The 20489-nt window shown below is 47.4% G+C and overlaps 1 protein-coding gene across 1 annotated transcript; it reads right to left on the bottom strand.

Annotated features, from left to right (window-relative positions):
- Window positions 1–1641: 1641 nt before the first annotated feature.
- fbxo41 (F-box protein 41) lies at window positions 1642–20212 on the bottom strand. The gene is made up of 13 exons (XM_067250457.1): window positions 19667–20212; window positions 19274–19503; window positions 13893–14100; window positions 11449–11522; window positions 9364–9758; window positions 7877–8112; window positions 7566–7681; window positions 7189–7341; window positions 6712–6807; window positions 6428–6546; window positions 6126–6284; window positions 5189–5304; window positions 1642–4470 (listed from the first exon to the last, which is right to left on the bottom strand). Exons 1-13 carry the CDS (start codon window positions 20210–20212, stop codon window positions 4408–4410), a joined length of 2511 nt encoding a protein of 836 aa, XP_067106558.1. The 3' UTR covers window positions 1642–4407.
- Window positions 20213–20489: the final 277 nt, after the last annotated feature.

Below are 20489 nucleotides of genomic sequence, written 5' to 3'. Positions count from 1 at the left end.
TCTCCCTTTCCTAAAATGTCATTGCCAATCAGCAAAAATAATTATAGGATGTGTTGGCCAAATGTACATCGCCATCTAGTGTCAGACTGCTAACAGCAGTTAGCAGTCTGACACTGTTTTTTTGGACAGTACTTAAGTGAAGTGTGACAAGAAAGGCAGGAAGAGAGGGAAAGATTTGCAACAAAAGGCCAAAGTTGGATTCAAACCCAAGCTGCTTTGGTAAGGCCTCAGCCTGCATGGTATGCACATGTATCTGGGGAGGGGCTCCCTCAGACAGCAGGTGTTTTTGACGAGCTACACTGGATAGCCTTCTGTTACCTGTGTGACGTGCCCGACTCCTAGTGGAGCTTCCAGTTTGTCATGTTTTTCCAGTTTATGTTTCAATAATTCATTTTAAATCCTAATTATATGCATATCCAGGTAATATGTAACAGAAATAAAGAAACAATTACATTAAATTAATCCATTTTATTTATTATGAGCAAAAATGAATAGAATGACAGTAAACTGTTTTCATCTATTGCAATGCATGGCCTAAGGATTCAAACACTATTCTGGAGGTGAGACAATTCTCCTTAAGAAAGAGCAACATGAAGAAAGTGACTACAGTTCATGAGTGAGCATCATGTTCAATGCTGATAAAATAATTTGCACACTTAGTTGCCCAGTTAAGTGTTGAGGTAATGCATGAAAATACTATTCAGACAAATGGGCAAAGAGTACAATCATTCATACGGGGCATAATATGTGCATAAGAAGTACATTATGAAAACCTTGAGACAAACTGATACTGTATACTGCAGTAAATTAAAGGCTTGGCACCAAGCAGGTCAGAACGTTACCACTCACAGTAGAAGAGCACAATTTACACACGTATAGCATACACACTTAGAACGCACACATTTTAATCCTAAAAATGCTGCAGCCTTTAAAAGTCAAAAATTCTAATATCCCTCAAAATATACAAATATGAATGTTAAAATCAAATCAGCACTTATGGGTAATTTCAGGTAGCAAATTAATACAGTGAATCAAAAAATTATATTAATTAATATTTAAAAGTATACTGCAACATGGGTGTCAGACACTGATGTGGACTGGGTACCCCTTCTTTTATGAAGTATTGGAATAAAACCAAACATATGAACGCTGAGCATGAACACAACAGTGATTATACCTAGCAACTGCCGGCACCTGACAATAACTGACAGCAACCAACACAAAGGCGAGTGTACTGTCATGATCGCAATAAACCTTAAAAGCACTTTGGATGCTGTTGATCCCAGTAGGCCCAGGTTCAACCATACATGTTCAACTACCAACCCAGAGATCTGACAAATAAAGGAGAGAGAAGCCTGGGCCAATTAAACACACAAGATCTCCTGGGGGCCAAAGGCTATTAGTCATAAAAGTAGTTGCACCTTCATAAAAGTCTTGCACCTTCATTGACAATAATTCAGAATCACTGGAATTGTCAATTGTTTCCATCCTATGAGAACATAAGTAATGTCATATATATATATATTTTTTTTTTTGGCACAACGGAGGAAACCATGGAAACCGAAGCATCACGTTGACTGACAGAAACGTGTGATTAACTTTTTTTATTGAACCAACGACAACTGACGCCTAAAAGCGCTCTAGAAAAAAGTGCATTGTAATATGCCAAATACTGACAAATAGCTGAATATTAAAAAAACAGCACTCTAATATTAATATGGATTATATTTTTTTCCACTAGTGCAACAACAGACTTAATAAAATAATAAAACAGCATAAACCTTTGCAAGCAAATTTAAGTTTTAAACACCTAATAATGCTCTATAGCCAGGCTAGCAGAATGGTTAAGAAGGCAACCTGATGATTGAATTATGCTTGAACACAAACATGCCAATATTATAGACATCTCTTTTTTATATAAATAAATAGCTCAATTGTATTCATCCTCTCATTAAATAATTTCCATCTCTATATGACTCTGATGCCCATTAAATATAAAGGATTTAAAATACACAACTGCAATTTCAACACTACCATTATACATCATATATTTTTTCTGTGGTGATCTACCATTTGACCTTTGAGAGAGAACAGTACAGAACCAACAACAGCAGGCACCTTTCTTCAACTCTTTTCACCGTGAAGATCCACATTCCTATGACCTTAATGTATAGAACACCAAATGCAATCACCCACGCCAAGTCCCTGCCACCCACACTATAAACAACATTATATACAGGGTTTTTATAGTCTTACAGAAGACAAGATTGTCTGTAACTTAAAAAACTATTAATTTGAGATCGGACCGGGTTTGGGGGTTGGTGCTTGGTAAGCCATTTTTCACAAACATTTACATAAAATGTATTTTCTCTTTTTGGGAAATGGATTAGTGTCCTAAGGACCAGATGAGAAGGGCCACAACTTTAGTCACAGGTGAGCGAATGAGTTGCAAATATCCATGGAATCTACTAAAGAAAATGACTACGGGTCACCTACCGAGTAGGAGAAAAACCGGCGATCACATTCCTACAACCATCGATGTAACTCTGCGCTGTCTACTCTGCGTCTGGGACCAGTTCTAATTTGGTGTCTGTAATCCAGTCACTCGAACAGATAAGGGATACTGAATTACAGTCATTTTGCCTCTGATGTTATCATAGCATACACAGGCACCTCTGGCCTCTGTGGAAGATCATTTAACTGTTAAAACGAGATGATCTGACAGATGTTGACTTGGACGGACGGTGCTGGAAGGAGTTCCCAGGAGTAAAGCACTCTAGATGGCGCCAAAGAGAGCTAGCTGTTTGATGACATCAGAGGAAAGGAACACAAAGCCCTCTGCTGTGGTTGTAGTACAAGTCTGTTAGTCTGAAATGAATACATGTATATATATATATATATATTTATACTGTTGTACATGTATACCGTATGTATACATATATACTGCTGTAACACATCATATTTTTATACACCTGGAAAACACATGTATTTCACAGGTTTCAACAGTTTTTCTTGTGACAAATGTGATTTGCTTGCAGTTTCAGTCAATTGTTTGTCTTTTTAGAAGATAGTAGACATCTTTCTGATGTTACATGGCTCCTTAACATTAATGGCACGTTGGATGAGAAAAACACACGCAGGCCAACAAATGGCACCAGTTCCTGGAAGGAAGGCAATATGAAGGTATGTGGGGACAACCTGAATGGAATTTAGACACCAAAGTCAGAACTAAGTTGACTCCAAAGACTGCAAAGCCAGTAGCTTTTCGACAGACATAATAACAAAGCTCCGAGTTTATGGATAGAAGGATGTAGATTGTGTGCTCTGCTCATCTTCCTTGAGGAGGGGAGAGACATGGCGCAGACAGAGAGGTTTTAGGTCACTGTTTACATAACAACCACACACCATGCAGTGACTATAAGAATGAAAGTATAGAGAGGGTCTGGGGGATCATTTTTTTTGTCAGGTTCCTTAAAAGGTAGTAAGTAGCAGTTTGTGTTCGTTTTTTTTACCAGGTCTGGAGTTGTTCTGTTTATGATGGATGAAAGCAGCGTTGTTCTTCCCAAAGTGGCAGCAGGCACCGTGAAGCAGTCATTTCCAGAGGTGGCAGGAAAGACAGTTCAATACTGACCAATCTGGGGGGCAATATGTCTACCTCCCCAGGTGCCACACACACACACAAACAAACAAACACACACACACACCTGGGTCTCTGGCTATTGGCTCTGGGCATGGTCAAATTCTTCAAACATCAAAACACATCTTCCACTTTGAGACAAACACATCCTATAGAGCGTACTCCCTTATCATCCTCTGGAACCTTCTCCCTTCTGCTGTCCTCCCCTAGAGTCTGCACCCTTTTGAAGTCATCCCCTAGAGCCTGCTCTCTTATGACATCATCCAGCAGAATCTGCTCACTTGTGACATCATCCAGCAGAATCTGCTCACTTGTGAATTAATCTTCCAGAACCTACTCTTATGATGTCATCCTCCAACTTACGTCTCTCTTTGTGATGAGAAAATGAAAAAAATGGCTGCCAGAATGTCTAGTTGTACTGTTACTGTTTCTGTTCATTTGACAGGTGTCAGGCAGGGTCCCCAGTTACTGTGCTAGTCAGAACTTTGTCCCTTTTATTCTAGTAGAGTGTTTATTTCTTCTGAGATCTTCTGGGATCTTCACTGATTCAGCTCAGGTTGTGGCTATTTGTGCAGACTAAGCTTCTGTGCTTAGTCTCAGAGTGCATGTTGACTGAACATTGGCTGGATAATTTTATCCCCCTGGTCCAGCATGGTGGTATATGGCCAGTGTGTCAGTCATATTGAGGCTTTTGAAATGACTGTGTCTGTTTGAGTTACTGGATTCAAAATGGTCGGTGTCCTTTGCGCCCTCATGGCATGTGGAGGGTGTTAGCAGAGGCTGTCAGCTTTGACGTGGAGGATTTTGGAGAAGCCAGGTCTTTTTTTCAAGGCCTAATTCACAGGACAAAGAGAGAGAGAGAGAGAGAGACAGAGAGAGAGAGAGAGAGAGAGAGAGAGAAGGAAAGTAAGAAAGAAAGAAAGAAAGAAAATGGAAATAGCAGGGACCAAAAAAGAAGAATTAGAGTGCTACACTTATTAGTCAGAGAGAAGTAAGTCCATTAATCTTGATTCGATTGAGTGTGAGTCCTATTCCACAGCACTACACAAAATGAATGATTGTGGAGCTTGGAATAGCTTCGGAATCCTATAACTCATAACTCACACAACAGATCCTCCTACAGCGCTCTCATTAAGTGTGATGAAATGTTTGCCCTGCTGTTTCCTCGGCAGACTACAAAACAGCCGCAGGATTACTCACACGGTTCCTCCACTGTGGGGAACTTATCTAAGAGCTCTGTGCACTCCTCCAACACCGTCTCTCATTTAGCAGGAACATCCACAAGCTGACTAACAAACAGAAAACACCAAAGAGGCCTAGGATAGCACCGCTCCCTCTTTCTCTTCATCTCTCTCTCTTTCATTCTCTCTAGAAGCCGGTTAACTTCCTGGTCTGAGTCATGTGGCTCCTGTCCGGTTGTGTTCTAAGTATAGACCCCTCCCACCCACCTGACAGACACTGGGGAGAGGATCATGTCTCTGGTTGTTAGTCAGGGAAAAACAGGATGGAACTATCTAAATGTATAGGATGAGGTCAGAGACACGGGGTCACCTGCAGCTTGATCACCATCTCGTCAAACAGCTTCCTGGCTTCGGGGCTGTTGGGGTCCTCGAAGTAGTCCTCGATCCCAATCTGCACTACGATGGACTTCAGGTTACGACACACACCTGAGGAGAGAAGCGAGACAGAGCTAGGCCTCAACAAACAGCAACTACAGAAACATACTATACAATGCTAGCTATACTAAAGAAGAGTGTGGCGGGTGTATTTGTAGGGTTTACTGTGTAGGGTATACTTACTGTTAAAGTAAGCATTCTGTGGCCATTGCCTTATGCAGGGACTTATCCTTAGTTTTCCCAAGTTACATTTGGATCTACAGTATAGTATTAGATTGTTTTCTTTCTAAATATTTGTAAGGTCAAGAGGTCATGCAGCAAGGCCCCCTCTGAGCAGAATATAGCATGCAGGCCAGACAGAGGGGAGACAGTGAGGAAAATCATGTACAAAAAAGGCTTATGTGATTAACGACCACTTCACCTGTTGATCACCCGGTGTCAATACATTGACCACTGAAGACCCGTTAAGGAAGCAATTCTGTGTCATTCTATATATGTAATGTCCAACTCATGTATTTAAGCACAACTGAGAGACAGAGTTCTCACTCATGCCATCAGCTCGTCTTTAACTGATTGTTTGATCCGGGCTGCTCGACTAATAAACCCAAGTCAACTCCTTTCCTTTGTCGTGACTCCTTCCGGCCTACCTTCTCCAGAATTTACATCTTATCAATATTGTTTTCTGCAAATATTACGTTCTAAAATGATCATCATTTATTTGTGCCTGGCCATCACTGTGAATATTTGCAGTTGGTTTCCATTATAAATAAATACACCTGGACTGCATCCCTGGATTATTCAGTTTATAGTTTTTTGCCTCAGCCCTCGGCCAACCTTCCCCTATCCTTGAGGGGTACCTGGTGTGTACTCACTGTTGAAGTGAAGCAGAGCTTTGGGGGTTACGGGGGTGGAGGTGAGCACCAGCATCTCCAGGCCCTTCAGACCCTCCCTGCACACATCTGCTGCTACTTCCTGGTTCACCTCGCTCACATGGTCCAACTCCAGCACCTGCAGACGCATGCAGTTCCTCGCTGGGGAGGAGGACATGCACGTACACACACACACAAAATCTGCCTTAATGGGCATTTTGTTTCCTTGTCAGTCCTGTGAACACTTGGCAGAGTTCTATACTGAATGCATCACCATGGTAACAACAGACTCTAAGCACACATACCCAATGAAGCCAGGCCCTGTACACCACAGCCAGCTCCGCCCACTCCTAGGGCACGGAGGTGTGGCCAGCATCGACCAATGGTCTGCAAGCACCTGTTGCTGAAGCGGGCCGGCTGTTGGCTGAGAACAAGAGATGGGCACTGATTGGACAGCAGCCTCACAACGCAACTGAGATATTTCCTATATTTCAAAAGTCTGAAGGTTACGTAAAGATCAGTGTTAAACCCCAGACGAAGTTGTTCAGGGCTCAGATAGCTCCACGTTAAGGCCAGGCCTGTCTCTCACCATGGGTGCAGTGGCGCCACCTGGAGGGAGATGATGTCCCTGCAGCCTGCTCCCAGAGCCCAGATCACCTCCTGACCCACCGGGTCTGTGGCACTCCTGAGGGAACGCATTCACACAACACGGAGGACTGAACCGAACTATATAACTACAGTAAAGCATCTGCCACAAACCCACTGGACATTCATCCCATGAATTGACTCAGTTTGTTAGATACCTAACATTCATATACAAATAATCTACTGCTAACAATATGCTACACCTCCAGCATAACCACAACCCACAGTATGACTCAGTTTGTTAGATACCTAACATACATACACAAATAATCTACTGCTTACAATATGCTACACCTCCAGCATAACCACAACCACAGTACTGAGTCTCAAATTACATTAGATAACTAATATATTATATACAGAATATTAGTATATACAGTAGATATATACAGTATATATAAAGTGTATATTCAGTGGGTACCTGTATGTGACGGCCTGCAAGACACGGCAGTAGCAGCTGGCCAGCCACAGGGAGCGGTCTGTCAGCAGGTTGGGACAGTGGGACACCTTGAGGATGAGCAGGTGGCTCCCTGTGGCCTTCAGTAGGGACTCCAAACCTTCCTCCAGACATCCACTAGGAAGGAGACAGATAGAGAGAGAGAAGGGCGGAGAGAGAGAGGGTGAGGTAGAGAGAAGGGCGGAGAGAGAGGGAGAAAGGGAGAGAAAGATGGAGTGTGAACGAACCACAAACAGGATAGAAACCCTATGCAGTCTGCTGAGAGAAAAGATTTGCATGTTTGAGTGTGTGTTTGTGTGTGTGTGTGTGAGTGTGTGTGTGTGTGAGTGCGTGTGTCTCACCGTGTGCTCTTTAGGTGCTCCTCCTTGGTCTCTTTCTTGCCTCGCTGGCGTGGCTTGAGGTTCTGCAGGATGAGCGAGTGTGTCTGTGTGCACCACTGAGACAGGGTGCAAAGGAACTAACACAGAAACACACGGCGCCTGTCAGTGTCACTCACCACGCTCCTGTGTTCCTTACAAACTATCTGATCTCCTGCTGGTCTTTCCAGATGCACTTTTTGCACATCACATAGGATAGAATCGCCTGCCATGAATTCATGAAATGTCTAAATGTCCCGTGTGTGGGTGTGGGTGTGCGCCCAGACGGAGCCCACCTTGGAAGAGATGCGGGCGTTCTCCAGCAGCACCCGGGTCCACACGGCAGGGTGGCGGGCCACAAACCTCCAGTCCCGGCACACCTCAGCCGCCCTCAGCAGCGTCTTGGTGTCCAGGTAGGTGAAGATGCAGAACAACGCCGCCCGCATCTTCAGCACCTCGGGGTTGATCACCTCGTTGGCCCTGCCTGGCTTCTCGTGGTGGCATGGCTTGTTGTGGCCCCCCTCCGACCGCCCTGCAGACAGGACAGAGAAGGCGTTTAGTTTGAAAGATAGTTTCTTTGTTTTCGATGCTTGTTCGTTTCCATACAGAGTAGAGTAGAATAGACTATCACTTATCCCTGGGGAGAAATAGCATCCTTATGCGCCATTGCTGAAAACAGGCTGTATAAATTGATTGGATTTTAATCCAGGATGTTAAAGTGCCATTCCGTTTCAATCCACATGAGGGCACCAACATTCAACATGTCACCATGATAAATCCCTACATTCAAACATGGTCTGGATGTCTATGCTGTTGGGCTGGATCCCTGACACTGTTCCAACTCCATCAGCCTGGGATGAGTCATCCATGTCATCCTGGACTTGGAAGGAGCAGCAACAGGCCGTTAGAGAAGCACCGCCCACGTCTGAGATCCACCAAACACTCTCACAGCCATAATGGGATATATGTGCTTGAAGAAACCGTGTGATATGTTGCTGTGTTCCTTCTCACCTCGCACACACTACAATATGGAGGACGACGTCAGGGCGTGAGGTTACATGACTGACACTGCAGCCTTGCGATACGCTGGAAGGCCAAGCAGGCTGGTTCCTGGTGTCGAGGATTGTTGAGATTTCCCCCCTTCAGCGAACTTCCCAGCCATGTAGCCATTTAAAGAAGCTGCTTGTTAATAAAATGAAATAAAACGTGTGGGACGGCAGCCGGGAATGGAAGTTGGCAGAGAAGGGCGTGTAAAAGATAAACTGGCACTAGTTTACGAGAATTATTGGCTCCATGATTCAAAAGCTGAGGGGGTTCAAATATAATCTGGAGTTAGTCACCCGCATGCACACACACGCACACCCCAACACACAGCACAAGTGTGTAACTTTAGTAGTGTCCTGGTCTTTGCAGTGTGGCCATCCGTCACCCCTTCGTGACAGCTACCTCTTGGCTGACCTAGAGTCAGACTCTGGAGCAGTCTGCTCATTAGTCATGTTGAAGTGACAAAGCCTCTGACTGCTCTTTGGTCAGTCTAGCCCCAGATCTGCTGTGATTCACCCTGACCTAGTTCTGCACAGGCTGTCTGCACTCCAGTCCTCCTTGTTCTGATCTAGTCTTGGACACATCGGGAATTGAATGTGTGGTAATGTGTGCTGTGTGTGAATGCGTTGAACATGTGTGTTTGGTAATGAATGGTGTGTGTGTGTGTGTGCATGTGTATGGGGTCATGTCAGGTGTGTGTGTGTGTGTGTTTGGTATGCGTGTTCTCCAGCCCCCCTACCTGCTCCCAAACGGTATCCCCCTCCTCCTCTGTGGTGTGCTGAAGACTGCTGCACCTCTGCCACGGCCCTCCTCTCCTGCTCCCACAGCTCCGCCTCCGACTCGGTGGTTCGGGAGCCCACGTCCGACACGTCCCCTTCCTCTCCCTCCGTGCTGTTGCGGTAGGGCCGGCGCTGCCAGTTCTGGATGGCCTGCTTGCGGAGCCCCCAACTCCGGGAGCAGCCCCCGCCGGTCGCCGGGAGGCGCTCGTACGCCCCCACGCCCCCGCCCTCGCCTAGCCGACACTGGACGTGGTAGTACTGGGCCTCTGGGCACTCCTCCATGGGGTGCACATCCACACTGTCACTGTCATACCCGCCCGAGCCCTGGGACATGGAGTGAACACGACCCATCCCACTGACCGGGGGAAGAGAGATGTGGGGGAAAAGGAGAAGGAGGGGGGAAGAAGAGAAGGGTAATAACAGAAAGAACAGGAGATAGAAAGGGAGAGGGACAGAGAGAGGAGGGGAGAGGGACAGAGAGAGGAGGGGAGAGGGACAGAGAGAGGAGGGGAGAGGGACAGAGAGAGGAGGGGAGAGGGACAGAGAGAGGAGGGGAGAGGGACAGAGAGAGGAGGGGAGAGGGACAGAGAGAGGAGGGGAGAGGGACAGAGAGAGGAGGGGAGGGGGACAGAGAGAGGAGGGGAGACGGACCAAGTGGAGATAAGAAGGGGTCTACATTAGAGGAAGATGTTTCCGTGACAAGGTTCCGTCATGCAGAGACTGCAGTATAACGCATCTTAGTAACGTTGTTAATATTAGAACTGCAGATGCCTGGGGTTTCTTCTCAACCCAGTAATATTATTAGATACAGAAGCTGGGTGAGAACATAAATATGAATGAACTCCCGCAAAGTGGCCGTCGGCATTAAAAACATTTAAGTAGCAAAAACACTGCATTTTACGAATCAAAGAGTTCCTCCTCCTGTCCAGTAACATAAAACAAACACTGATGTCCTTTTAACAAGCAATGTCTTAAAACAAACTAAACAATAGCACAATGAGCCTATGAATGCTACGGAATATTAACATGCTTTTCAGTTAAGGAGCTTTTGTCTTAGAAAGAGCAGCTTTTCAGCAGCAGACGGTAAAGAGATGGAGAAACAGTCGTTCTGTTAGCATTAGAGCACACTTAACCTTCCTCCTCCCGACTTACATATAATGAGCAGTTTATAATCGGAGTCTGAGAAAAAGTAGGACATCTTCTGTTTGTCATTCTACCTCCATCTCCCTCTTCCTCTGCCTACGGTTTCATGTATGCACACCCTCCAGCAGCTTTCAAACAAGCCTTGACATTACGTTATTTACAGTAACGGCTTACCCAACACAGGATATCATCAGAGCATTGCATATTATCACTGTACAAATGACCACATTTGTTTACAGTCTGTAGCTGATGTTATGAAATCCCTATCATTGCGTGCTGGGACTATGGTGTCCTGGTTTGGATTAATGATATTGCTGGGATGAGCGTAACCTTGGGGACCTGAGTGACCGTCCAGTGACACAGTTGATGGGGCCACAGAGACATCTTGTTGTGACTGAGATGACTTTAGCTCAACAGGACCACAGGTTGAATCAATGTAGGAAAATCAATTGGGGGAGCTTGCTAATTGGCTGGAGATCATTATTTGCATGTAAAACCAGGAAGTTTAGGCAGTTTCCTGATGGCTAATGCACTACTAAGCTGACGACAGAAGGCAGAGACATTTTGATGCAAGAAGGAGCCGGTTGTGGTGTGTAAAAATACAGACAAAATCAATAAAGAAACTAATGAGATTCTGTTCAAACACCAACACAGCAACCAGCTTCATTCCTCTCATAAGTCATATTCTATTAATAGCATCTTGTGGAGGAAAAAAGAAAGTAATATTTATAAACAGACTGATTAAAGTGCTAAATAACAGCTAAATACATACACACATATGCCAGTTAAAAAGTTCCTATTGTTAGCTTCCACAAGGATGCAAGGGGACCACATTTAGTCTGTTCTGAAATAGTCCCTAGGCCCACTATCCCGTCCTGTGTGTGCTGTGAAGACTTCCTTACCCTGTGCTGGGAGATGATCGTTGCTCTGACACCTGGTACATTCCTCTGGTGGATCCTGAGTTACTGGAGTTTCTCTGGGGAGAAGGAGAAAGAGGAGGAGAAGCAGGAGAGGCAGGGGCAGGAGGAGGAGAGGGAGAAAACGAGAGAGAGAGAGAGAGAGAGAGAGTGAGAGAGAGAGTGAGAGAGAGAGAGAGAGAGAGAGAGAGAGAGAGAGAGAGAGAGAGAGAGAGAGAGAGAGAGAGAGAGAGAGAGAGGAGAGAGAGGGAGAGAGAGAGAGAACTGTTCACACACACAGATCTAGATCCTTGGGGCTGTCAGTGCTGGAGAAATAATTGTGATGGGAAAAATCTCTAAACACATGTCAGCTAATTGGCTGGAGTTGGGGGGGGGGAGGGGGGAGTGTATCATCTAAATGGGCAGAGCTGGTTCAGGTGGGAGACTCAGAGGGGTGCTCCCGTGATCCAATCATCTTCCACATCGTTAAGATTGTTTTGGTTGTTCCCTCCACCAGGCCAGACTTCAGCCGTGGTTATGTCTTGGCTCGATCTGTCTGGAGGAATGATGGATGTCTAAGCTCCTTGCTGCTGATGTCGAGAGGAAGTCTCAAGTTGAGCTCTCGGGCAGAGAGTTTTCATGAAACAGAACCATCCAGCCGATGACAACATGGCTGTAGTCAGTCATCTCATGCTAAAATACTACTTGAGTCTCCTGACTGAACCAAAGGAACACGCACTGGTAATGTCCACATTACTGTAACACAAGAAAGAATGAACTTACAGCTGTGTGTGTGTGTGTGTGCATTGTGGAGGTAAGGTTTTGGGCGTGGGCCTGTCTGGCACACTTCCCTATCCCCTTTTTCCCTTCCTGTTGTTTGTCTCCCAATGAAACGAGGAAAGGAGTGGAGAGGAGAGAAGAAAAGAGAAGAGAAGAGGGAAGAAGAGGGAAGGAAAGGAAATGAGAGGAGAGGAGAGAAGAGGGAAGGAGAGGGAAGGAAAGGAAATTAGAGGAGAGGAGAGGAGAGAGGGGGGAGGAGAGGGAAGGAAAGGAAATGAGAGGCGAGAAGAGGAGAGAAGAGGGAAGGAGAGGGAAGGAAAGGAAATGAGAGGAGAGGAGAGGAGAGGAGAGGGAAGGAGAGGAGAGAAGAGGGAAGGAGAGGAAAGGAAAGTAAATGAGAAGAGAGGGAAGGAGAGGAGAGAAGAGAAGAGGGAAGGAGAGGGAAGGAAAGTAAAGGAAATGAGAGGAGAGGGAAGGAGAGGAGCGCTGGGCTAAGATGAGAGGAGAAAGTTAGACTCGATTTGAGCCAACGTCAAGGGTGAGAGTGCCCGCCCTGTGACCAGAGACACATGACGCCAACTGGCTAACGCACCAGCTCGCCTGTCTGTCTGCCTGTGGTGAAGTGCTTGGTTCTCCAGTTGCTCTCTGAAGCCCCAGGCGCAGCTCTTGCCGTTAGGCTCACAGAGAGGCTCTGGAGTAAACAGTCTAAATATAACAGGCAGGACTTGGCTGGCCACAGCAGCGTTAACGTCAAGCCCCATGACAACACCGTCCTCAGTGACGCAACGAAACAATCTGTACTACAGCCTTGAATGACTAACAGACTTTGTGCTCAGCAGCATTCGAAAATGATCAAATAAATAGCCTTACATAAAAACAGGATGGAAATGTATGTGACACAAAGCCTCCTGACAGTAACTAACTGCCAGTTTCATCATAGTTTACCATCTATCCATTTTTCCGGTGTATTCCAGTTGGGGAAGTGAGGACAGGAGGGCTCTAACACACTGAAGACCTCCTCTATGAGAGAGATCAGAGGTCACGGGGCCATGGCTGCTTTCCCTCTCAAAGGTGGATGCAGCCATAGTCTACCCAGCACAGACACCGGTCTCCATGGAAACTCCACAGCACTAATGCTTCATCTGCGGCAGGAGTAGGAAGTAGAAAGTACCGGCTACAGATACATCTGATGAAAAGAAATCAGGCATTTTTCATCGTTATAAAAATACAGTGTGACCAGTTACAAGACTCATATTTACAAGTGACGGCATTGTTTGAATCCGCTGTCAGTATGTGTTTCACAGTGTTGCTATTCTGTGAGGGAGGCACTGTTTACATAACTGACGTGTCTGGGGCCTCCAAGTCTATCACACAGTGAGACACTGCCTCTCAAGAGCTCAATATAATCGATACCTATACATAATGCAGAGGGGGTAACCTGCTTTGATCACTGAGAAGCTGTGAGGTCATCTGTGCCCACGTGCTGTTCTCTGAGACCAAACTCAGGCAGCTGTCCAGGCTGAGGCTCCTGGTTCTGTTCAGACGCCTCACAAATGACGACCGCGACAAAGCAAACGCACATATCCAAACACAAAGAGGATCCACACGAGCAGAAAACGCAAACTTTCGCCCCCACACCCCCCCTACGTGGAGCTCCGCCCCTGCCTCACCTGGCGCCCGTTGCCCTTTGACCCCTGGAGGCTGCAGCGTCCCAGGCTGCCGTTGGGCGTGGTCCCGCAGCTGCTGATGATCTGCAGCTGCTTCTCGGCGCGGTCGGCGCGGTCCAGCAGCTCCTCTATGAACTGCTGCAGGCGCACCTTGGCGTTGGCCTCCCGCGCCGCCGTCTCCTGCAGGAACTGGTCGATCTGGGCCACCTCCCTGGGAAGCAAAGAGGCAGGTTCACACGCACACACACACACAAATACACACGTGTGTATATACACAATCACACATACTCGCTATGCATTGACACACACACGCTATGACATGTGCATAGACACCCATATACAAGTACAAAACAAAGAGTGCCACTGGACATGAGGGTCTGTGCAATGTATAGAGTCTAGGAAGCCCAACAGGGAGCAGACACTGGCCTTAAAGATATTACTAGAGACATTATGGCTTTGTATGAGGTACATATTCACTCTTTCGCAATTTATGATCACACACACACAAACTCACGCACACAATCTCACACGTACACACCAACACTCACACGCGTCTTGTGATTAAAGCAGTCTACGATTTCCGTAATCGTGCATTCTGATCACTTTCACAAACAGAAATTACACCTAAAGTTATGTCCCCTCTTTCCTCTCTACCTCCCTCCCTTTCTTCCTTCCTTACATCCTTCCTTCCTTATCTCCCTCTGTTTCTTTTCTTACTTGTTTATGTAGATCTGCATTCTATAATTCCCAGGACATGTTCTTCAGTTGAGCCTGGGGCAGAAGCAGTCTCTCCCTTCCTGTATCTCATTACTCTCAGCTAGCCTCCTCTTGCCAGACTCTAGCAACTACCAAATGACGAGACGAAGGAAGAAGAGAGGGATAAGAAAGGATCTCACACTATTGAGATCCAGCCAGACACTGGCAGCCAGGAAGAACACAGGCCTTGAAATGCTTTGATATCAGGGAAAAAAGAATTGCTCCTGTCTTGGGGGGCAAAGACGTCCAAAATATGATTCCCCGATTAGAACAAGCATGTGATTTAAGTGCAGGAATTAAAGCTGACAGTATCTAAAACAGCGTGTAAATAAATAATCAAACCTGTGATAGCTGAGACAGTTGTGTGATGTGAAGAAACCGCTCTGGGCGTGAAAGAGCTTGTTCAGTCACCTGGAATACCGGTAACAGCTCGTTTTCGGGCAGATCTGTACATATCTCTAACCACAGCAGAGCTGAAATAGCGGTACAGAGCTGAAACGACACCAGCCTGATTCTGCTTTGCTTCTTTGTTTTGACCTATTATGGGATGTCACAAGCATAGTCAGAGAGAGACATCATCCAGGGGAAACGGTGAGTAAGGAGGACGGCGGCTCCTCCGTGCTGTTTACATACGAGTTGAAGGTTTAAGGAGAGTAACCGTAATTCGGTTGAGGAAGAGCCCTCCAGGAAGTAGTGGATGACTGAGGGACGACGGTCTCCTGCCCCCCCTCCAGGAGGAGGCCTCGTCTCCTGCCCCCCCTCCAGGAGGAGGCCTCGTCTCCTGCCCCCCCTCCAGGAGGAGGCCTCGTCTCCTGCCCCCCCTCCAGGAGGAGGCCTCGTCTCCTGCCCCCCCTCCAGGAGGAGGCCTCGTCTGCGTTTGAGAAAGAGACGAAGGGGCAGCAGAAACCCCCACGCTGAACACACAATGGAATATTCCGAGGGAAATAGGAAAGGAGAGGAGGAGACGAGGGGGCAGAGGAGAACCAGCGAGGGAGAGGGGGTGCGCACAGGGAGAGGTGGAGGGAGAGGAAACACACACACACACACATACTGTTGACACACACACACATACTTTCAACACACACACAGCACCAAAGGAGGTGACAGGCAGTTAAAAGCAGTTCCTGGACGCGCCACAGTGGAGGCGTGGGAGAGCTGAGTCTACACTGCTTCCTGCCATCAATCTTGAATAAACCCTCCACACACACACACACTATCCCCGAAGGAATGAAAAGTCAATCAAAACATCTGAGGACTACCTGCCGTCATGGCGGGAGCCAGGCAGCAGATCCTGGTGCAGTCTGGGAAAAACACACACCTTTTGTAGTTTCAGATGAGGAGATGTGAAGTGGGGAGCTTTCTAATGGGACCGGTGTCTAAACCCGAGAGTGTGTGTGTACATCATCTGTACAGTGTGTGTGTGTAGCAGTTTGTGTATGGAGGAGGTGGGAGGGGTTGGTGGAGGAGGAGGAGGGGCTATTTAAAGAGGGAGGGGCTACCAGTCCACCTGTCAAAAGTCTCTTTAGTCATCTCCAGCTCCTTCTCTCTCTTTTGTGTCTCATTCTCTTTCTCTCTGCCACAATGATGCACTCTCTCTTACCTAAGTAATACAAAGAGGCCAAGCTGAATAGCATATGTCAGAGTCTGTCTGCCTAACAGTGGTGTTTCCGTAGGGAAATGCAAACAGGGACAACTCAATACTAGTACAATACCATACACAGTAGATCTCCCATGGAACAGACATCAGAACACTGATTCCAGCAGGCGATATAATAGTGTGGTGTTCCACAGAAGAACAGCACCGTCTCTGGAGAGACGGACAGGGGAAGGAGCGATGGGTGAAAAAGAACAAAGCTCAGACAGACAAAAGTGAAGGCGGCCCGCAAATTCATCAACTAAGCAGCAGCAATTCTCGATGCAAAGATAAAACAGACGTGGATGCAGAGCCACCACGGGGATCTGTGGTCATTTACATGACAGAAGGTTGGGAGAAGGCAATGCTATCCTGAATCTGATGTACTGTAGGCCAAGACAGACAGGCTGGCCCATCCAAGGGTTTCTGGACACAACAGACACAATGAATAAGTAATGACCTCCTAAAGTGCTCTATTTAAATGGTAATCACAACCGCTGGTCAGCCTCCTTTCAGTTTTTTCATTGATGACTGGTCATTAATGCAATGTTATTCTGCATTCATATTCATGGTTTGAAATAATTTATCCCCCCAAAAAGGATGTGTGAGGTACATCGAGCTGCTGTAAATAGTCACTTTGTTCGTCTCAACAACTGACAGTGACAGTGGCTCATGTGGGAGTTAGCCATCACCTGGACAGAGAGTGTGTGTGAGAGAGAGACCGAGAGAGAGGTATACTTGAGGTGATTTCATACTGCCGTGCAGTGACACAGTGTGGAGAGGCTATAGTGTTAACGGTACACCCTCACCATACTGATGCTAGCATCGACCCTGTATTCCAAACCCTCCCTTCCAGGAGAGCGTGACTTGCTTCCCAACACAGAGCTAATCCAGGACGGAGCTCTGATCAATTACCTCAGGACCCTAATGTGCCTCGCTCACTCATGTCTCCTTCTGGTCTCTCTTTCAATTTTTTCTCTCTCACACGCTTTCTGTCTCCTTCTTGTCAGTCTGTCTGTATCAATCTCTTTCTCTCTCCTTCTGGTCTCTCTCTCTGTTCTTCACGTATCTCTGTCTCGGTCTTCCTCTATCTCTGTCACTTCTAGTGTCTCTGTCTATCTCTTTGTCTTTCTCTCTCTCCTTGCAGAGCTGGGTCCTGTTGACCCATCTATATCCACACAATAAAAGAAGGGGCGGGGCATGTCTGAGAAGACACAGGGCTGTCCCTGTGCCTCCTCTCTCATTCTCCTCAAAGCACTTCTAGTTTCAAGGACCCACAAATCACCGCCCTCGGTCCCAGCTGTCTAAGGGGAAGACGGACGGCCCTATACCCATAAATCGCACTCTGACTGTGGGCCGATGTTCATCGCCAACGCCCCCTCTCCTGGTTCTCTCCTGCTACAGGCCAGCGTACATAATGAGAACTCAGGAATTCTATATATAACATCATACAGGCTGGATAACACACTTGTAAGTTCATATTTCATGCAGTTAATGTATGTTTAATATTCTTGTGAGGTTTCAAAGAACTTGAAAATGGGGATGACCTGCATATCCAGAACATTCCATTTCAATATTATCCAAGACTTATCTTAATATCTTAATATGAACCCATGATAGCTGACGAGCAACAATACATGTGGCAGCGTCTTATTGATTTTGTATAAGAGCATTCTCCCATTTGACCAGACGCATTTACCACAGAATGGAGTTGGACGGACGTTTTTTCTTTCTCTAATCTTCTCTTTGTTTTGTTAGTTTTTTCTATGCGATGCTAACGCCTGCACTAACCTCCACATGATGCTAATGCCGTGCGCTGATTCCCCCTACTTCTCTCTCTAAGACACAGCTGTTAATGACGTGAGACGCCCCCCCACCCCGGCCTCTTTCTCCCTCTCTTTCTCTCTCCCTCTCTCTTTCTCTCTCTGCTGACAACTACGCTTTGCACTGTGGGATGCTTTTTGAGTCGTACAATCTTGTTTCCACGGCAGCGGCAGAGGTGACAGAAGGAGATAAGGAGACCACTCCCCCCTCCTCTGCTCTACTGTGTTAGAAAAGACATGAGGCAAAATATGATGTGGAATTGTGTCTGCTTTGTGCGTTGTCTTTTTATGTCATCACAAGAGGGTTTCTCCTCCTGCTAGGCCAACTTAGCCTTCAACTCGGCAGGGAAGAGGTATAAATCAAGCCTGGGGATTGAGGCCTGGGTGTGGTGAAACACTCAATACAAAAAAGTGTCATTTTTCTGGGCGGTCCCGTGGACCAGTATTGCTGACTCATGAAGGCCCAGGCTCAACATTCACAGGCAGTGATGCGGTTTTTCCTTCTCTGAGCACAGCTTTCATTCCAAATTCAGACAGAGCTCACTGTTCTGCTGCCAGCTAGTCCTCTCACGAGAACCACAAGCTGAGCCTGCTTGGTAAAATTCTGCCTGACTACGTCTTGCAGTAGCACCTAGGCCCAGACCAGCAGACCAGATCCAGACTTCCCCTTTTGCTGAGCTACTGCATCCCCCCAGGCTTAGAGAGACATAGACACACAAGTAGACGGGAGCAGCTCACAGTTTTTTTCTGGGTGGACTACCACTGACAATCACACTATCAACAGAGACGAGAGAGGTAGAAAGACAGACAGACAGAGAGAGAGAGACAGAGAGAGAGAGAGAGAGAGAGAGAGAGAGAGAGAGAGAGAAATAGAAGCTAACCAGGGTGAATTAGTGTGTGTTGTCCTGCTGTACAGCATAGGTCTAGGTGACAGCACTGTTTTCCCACCCAGGGCTCAGTCAGGCGTTGTTAACACTAACACAGCTGTAAGGCCCCAAGGGACAGCAGGAACATAATCAGCTGTCTACCAGAATGTACACACACACACACACACACAAACACAGCAGTCTATGATAATCAACAACAAGAAGTCACAGTGGGACTCGTATCTCAAGTCGAACACAAAAAAAAGAAGAAAAAAAGACAAAAAGACGCCAACATCCCCCACTCACTGTTGTTTGTGAGTGAGTTCGTCCTCCTTGGTGACCAGGTCCTGCTTGAGGTTGGCCAGCATCTCCACGGAGACGTCCACCTGTCTGGAGAGCTCCGAGGCCTTGTCCTCCAGCTGCTGCTTCTCCTGGCCCAGCCGCTCGCTCTCCAGCTTGGCCCGCTCCAGCTCCGAGCTCTTCCTCTCCAGCTCCGCCTGCAGGCGGCCCACGCGCGCAGCGATCTTCTGCTCCACCTGCCAACGGAGGATTCAGAAGGAGGGTTCATCACCAGGATTTAGCACGTTTTTATGTTTGAAATTATTTTATTCTGTAAAGAAAGAAGATGCGATGAGGACAACTTGAAATACAAAGTATTTTAAGTTTCCTTTTGACGGTCAGCCTCAGAATGACCTGTACCTCTTCAGATAGTTTCTCTAGTCTCTCGTCCAGCTCTAGACGTTCGAAGGCCCGAGCCTTTAGCCTGGCCAGTCCCTCCTCATAGGCCGCCTCCACCGCGCTCGCCGCCACGTTTGCTGCCACCGCCACCGCATTGCCAGGGTTGCCGTGGGGACCGGGATCCGCAGAGGTCATGGCCGTCTTCATGAAGATCTCCCCCAGGGGAAACTCTACATTGGGCAGGTAACGTGCAGCAGTGTTGGAGTTGGCGGGGGTCAGACCCAGGTCGTCAGGGCAGGGTAGCTCGCGGCACGGGAACCGTCGTTCTTTGAAGGAGGGTCGGAGGGGCTGGAAAGGGTCGTTGTTGTTGGTGGGGGCGAGGAGGGCCCCTTCGGCCACGAGGGGGAGGAGCGCCGCGGCGTCGCACACGCTGTTGGACTTGGACAGGACGTACAGGGTCTCGTAGGTGTGGTTGTACTCCAGGTGGGCGCGCAGGGACGACAGGCTCCGGAAGCGCTTGTGCTCTCCGCAGCGAGGACAGCGGTAGGGCAGGTCCAGAGAGGCCATGCCGCGCCCACAGAGACGCTGGGGAGGAAGTGAGGCGGGGAGAGAGGGGGGGGGGGGGGGCTCAAGCGGCGGGGAGGCAGAGACGGTCCTCTGGCGCACCGGCCAGGATGCGGAGAGATCGTCTCATGGCTGATCTGACGGAGGGATGAGTGGAGGAGAGATGGGGTGGAGTTAGACGAAGAGGAGAGGAGCGACGGGGGGGCTTAGTGTGCTGGGAGACCTCTGTACACTCACAACACCATGCATGATTGGACTGGGACACACACTGGCCCGCGGG

The sequence above is a fragment of the Osmerus mordax genome, chromosome 14 (genome assembly GCF_038355195.1).
Source record: "Osmerus mordax isolate fOsmMor3 chromosome 14, fOsmMor3.pri, whole genome shotgun sequence".
Taxonomy (NCBI): domain Eukaryota; kingdom Metazoa; phylum Chordata; class Actinopteri; order Osmeriformes; family Osmeridae; genus Osmerus; species Osmerus mordax.
The sequence above is the reverse complement of the archived record's forward strand: the minus strand, read 5'-3'. Positions and strand labels throughout refer to the sequence as shown.

What these genes read in the sequence shown, in the direction of transcription:
- fbxo41 (XM_067250457.1), bottom strand. Translation starts at nt 20,212, where the DNA reads ATGGCCTCTCTGGACCTGCCCTACCGCTGTCCTCGCTGCGGAGAGCAC. An exon ending in CGATCATCTCCCAGCACAGG is followed by an intron (nt 9,759 to 11,448) that starts GTAAGGAAGTCT and finishes TCCCCCGGTCAG; the next exon opens with TGGGATGGGTCGTGTTCACT. An exon ending in GGGATACCGTTTGGGAGCAG is followed by an intron (nt 8,113 to 9,363) that starts GTAGGGGGGCTG and finishes TCCTGTCTGCAG; the next exon opens with GGCGGTCGGAGGGGGGCCAC.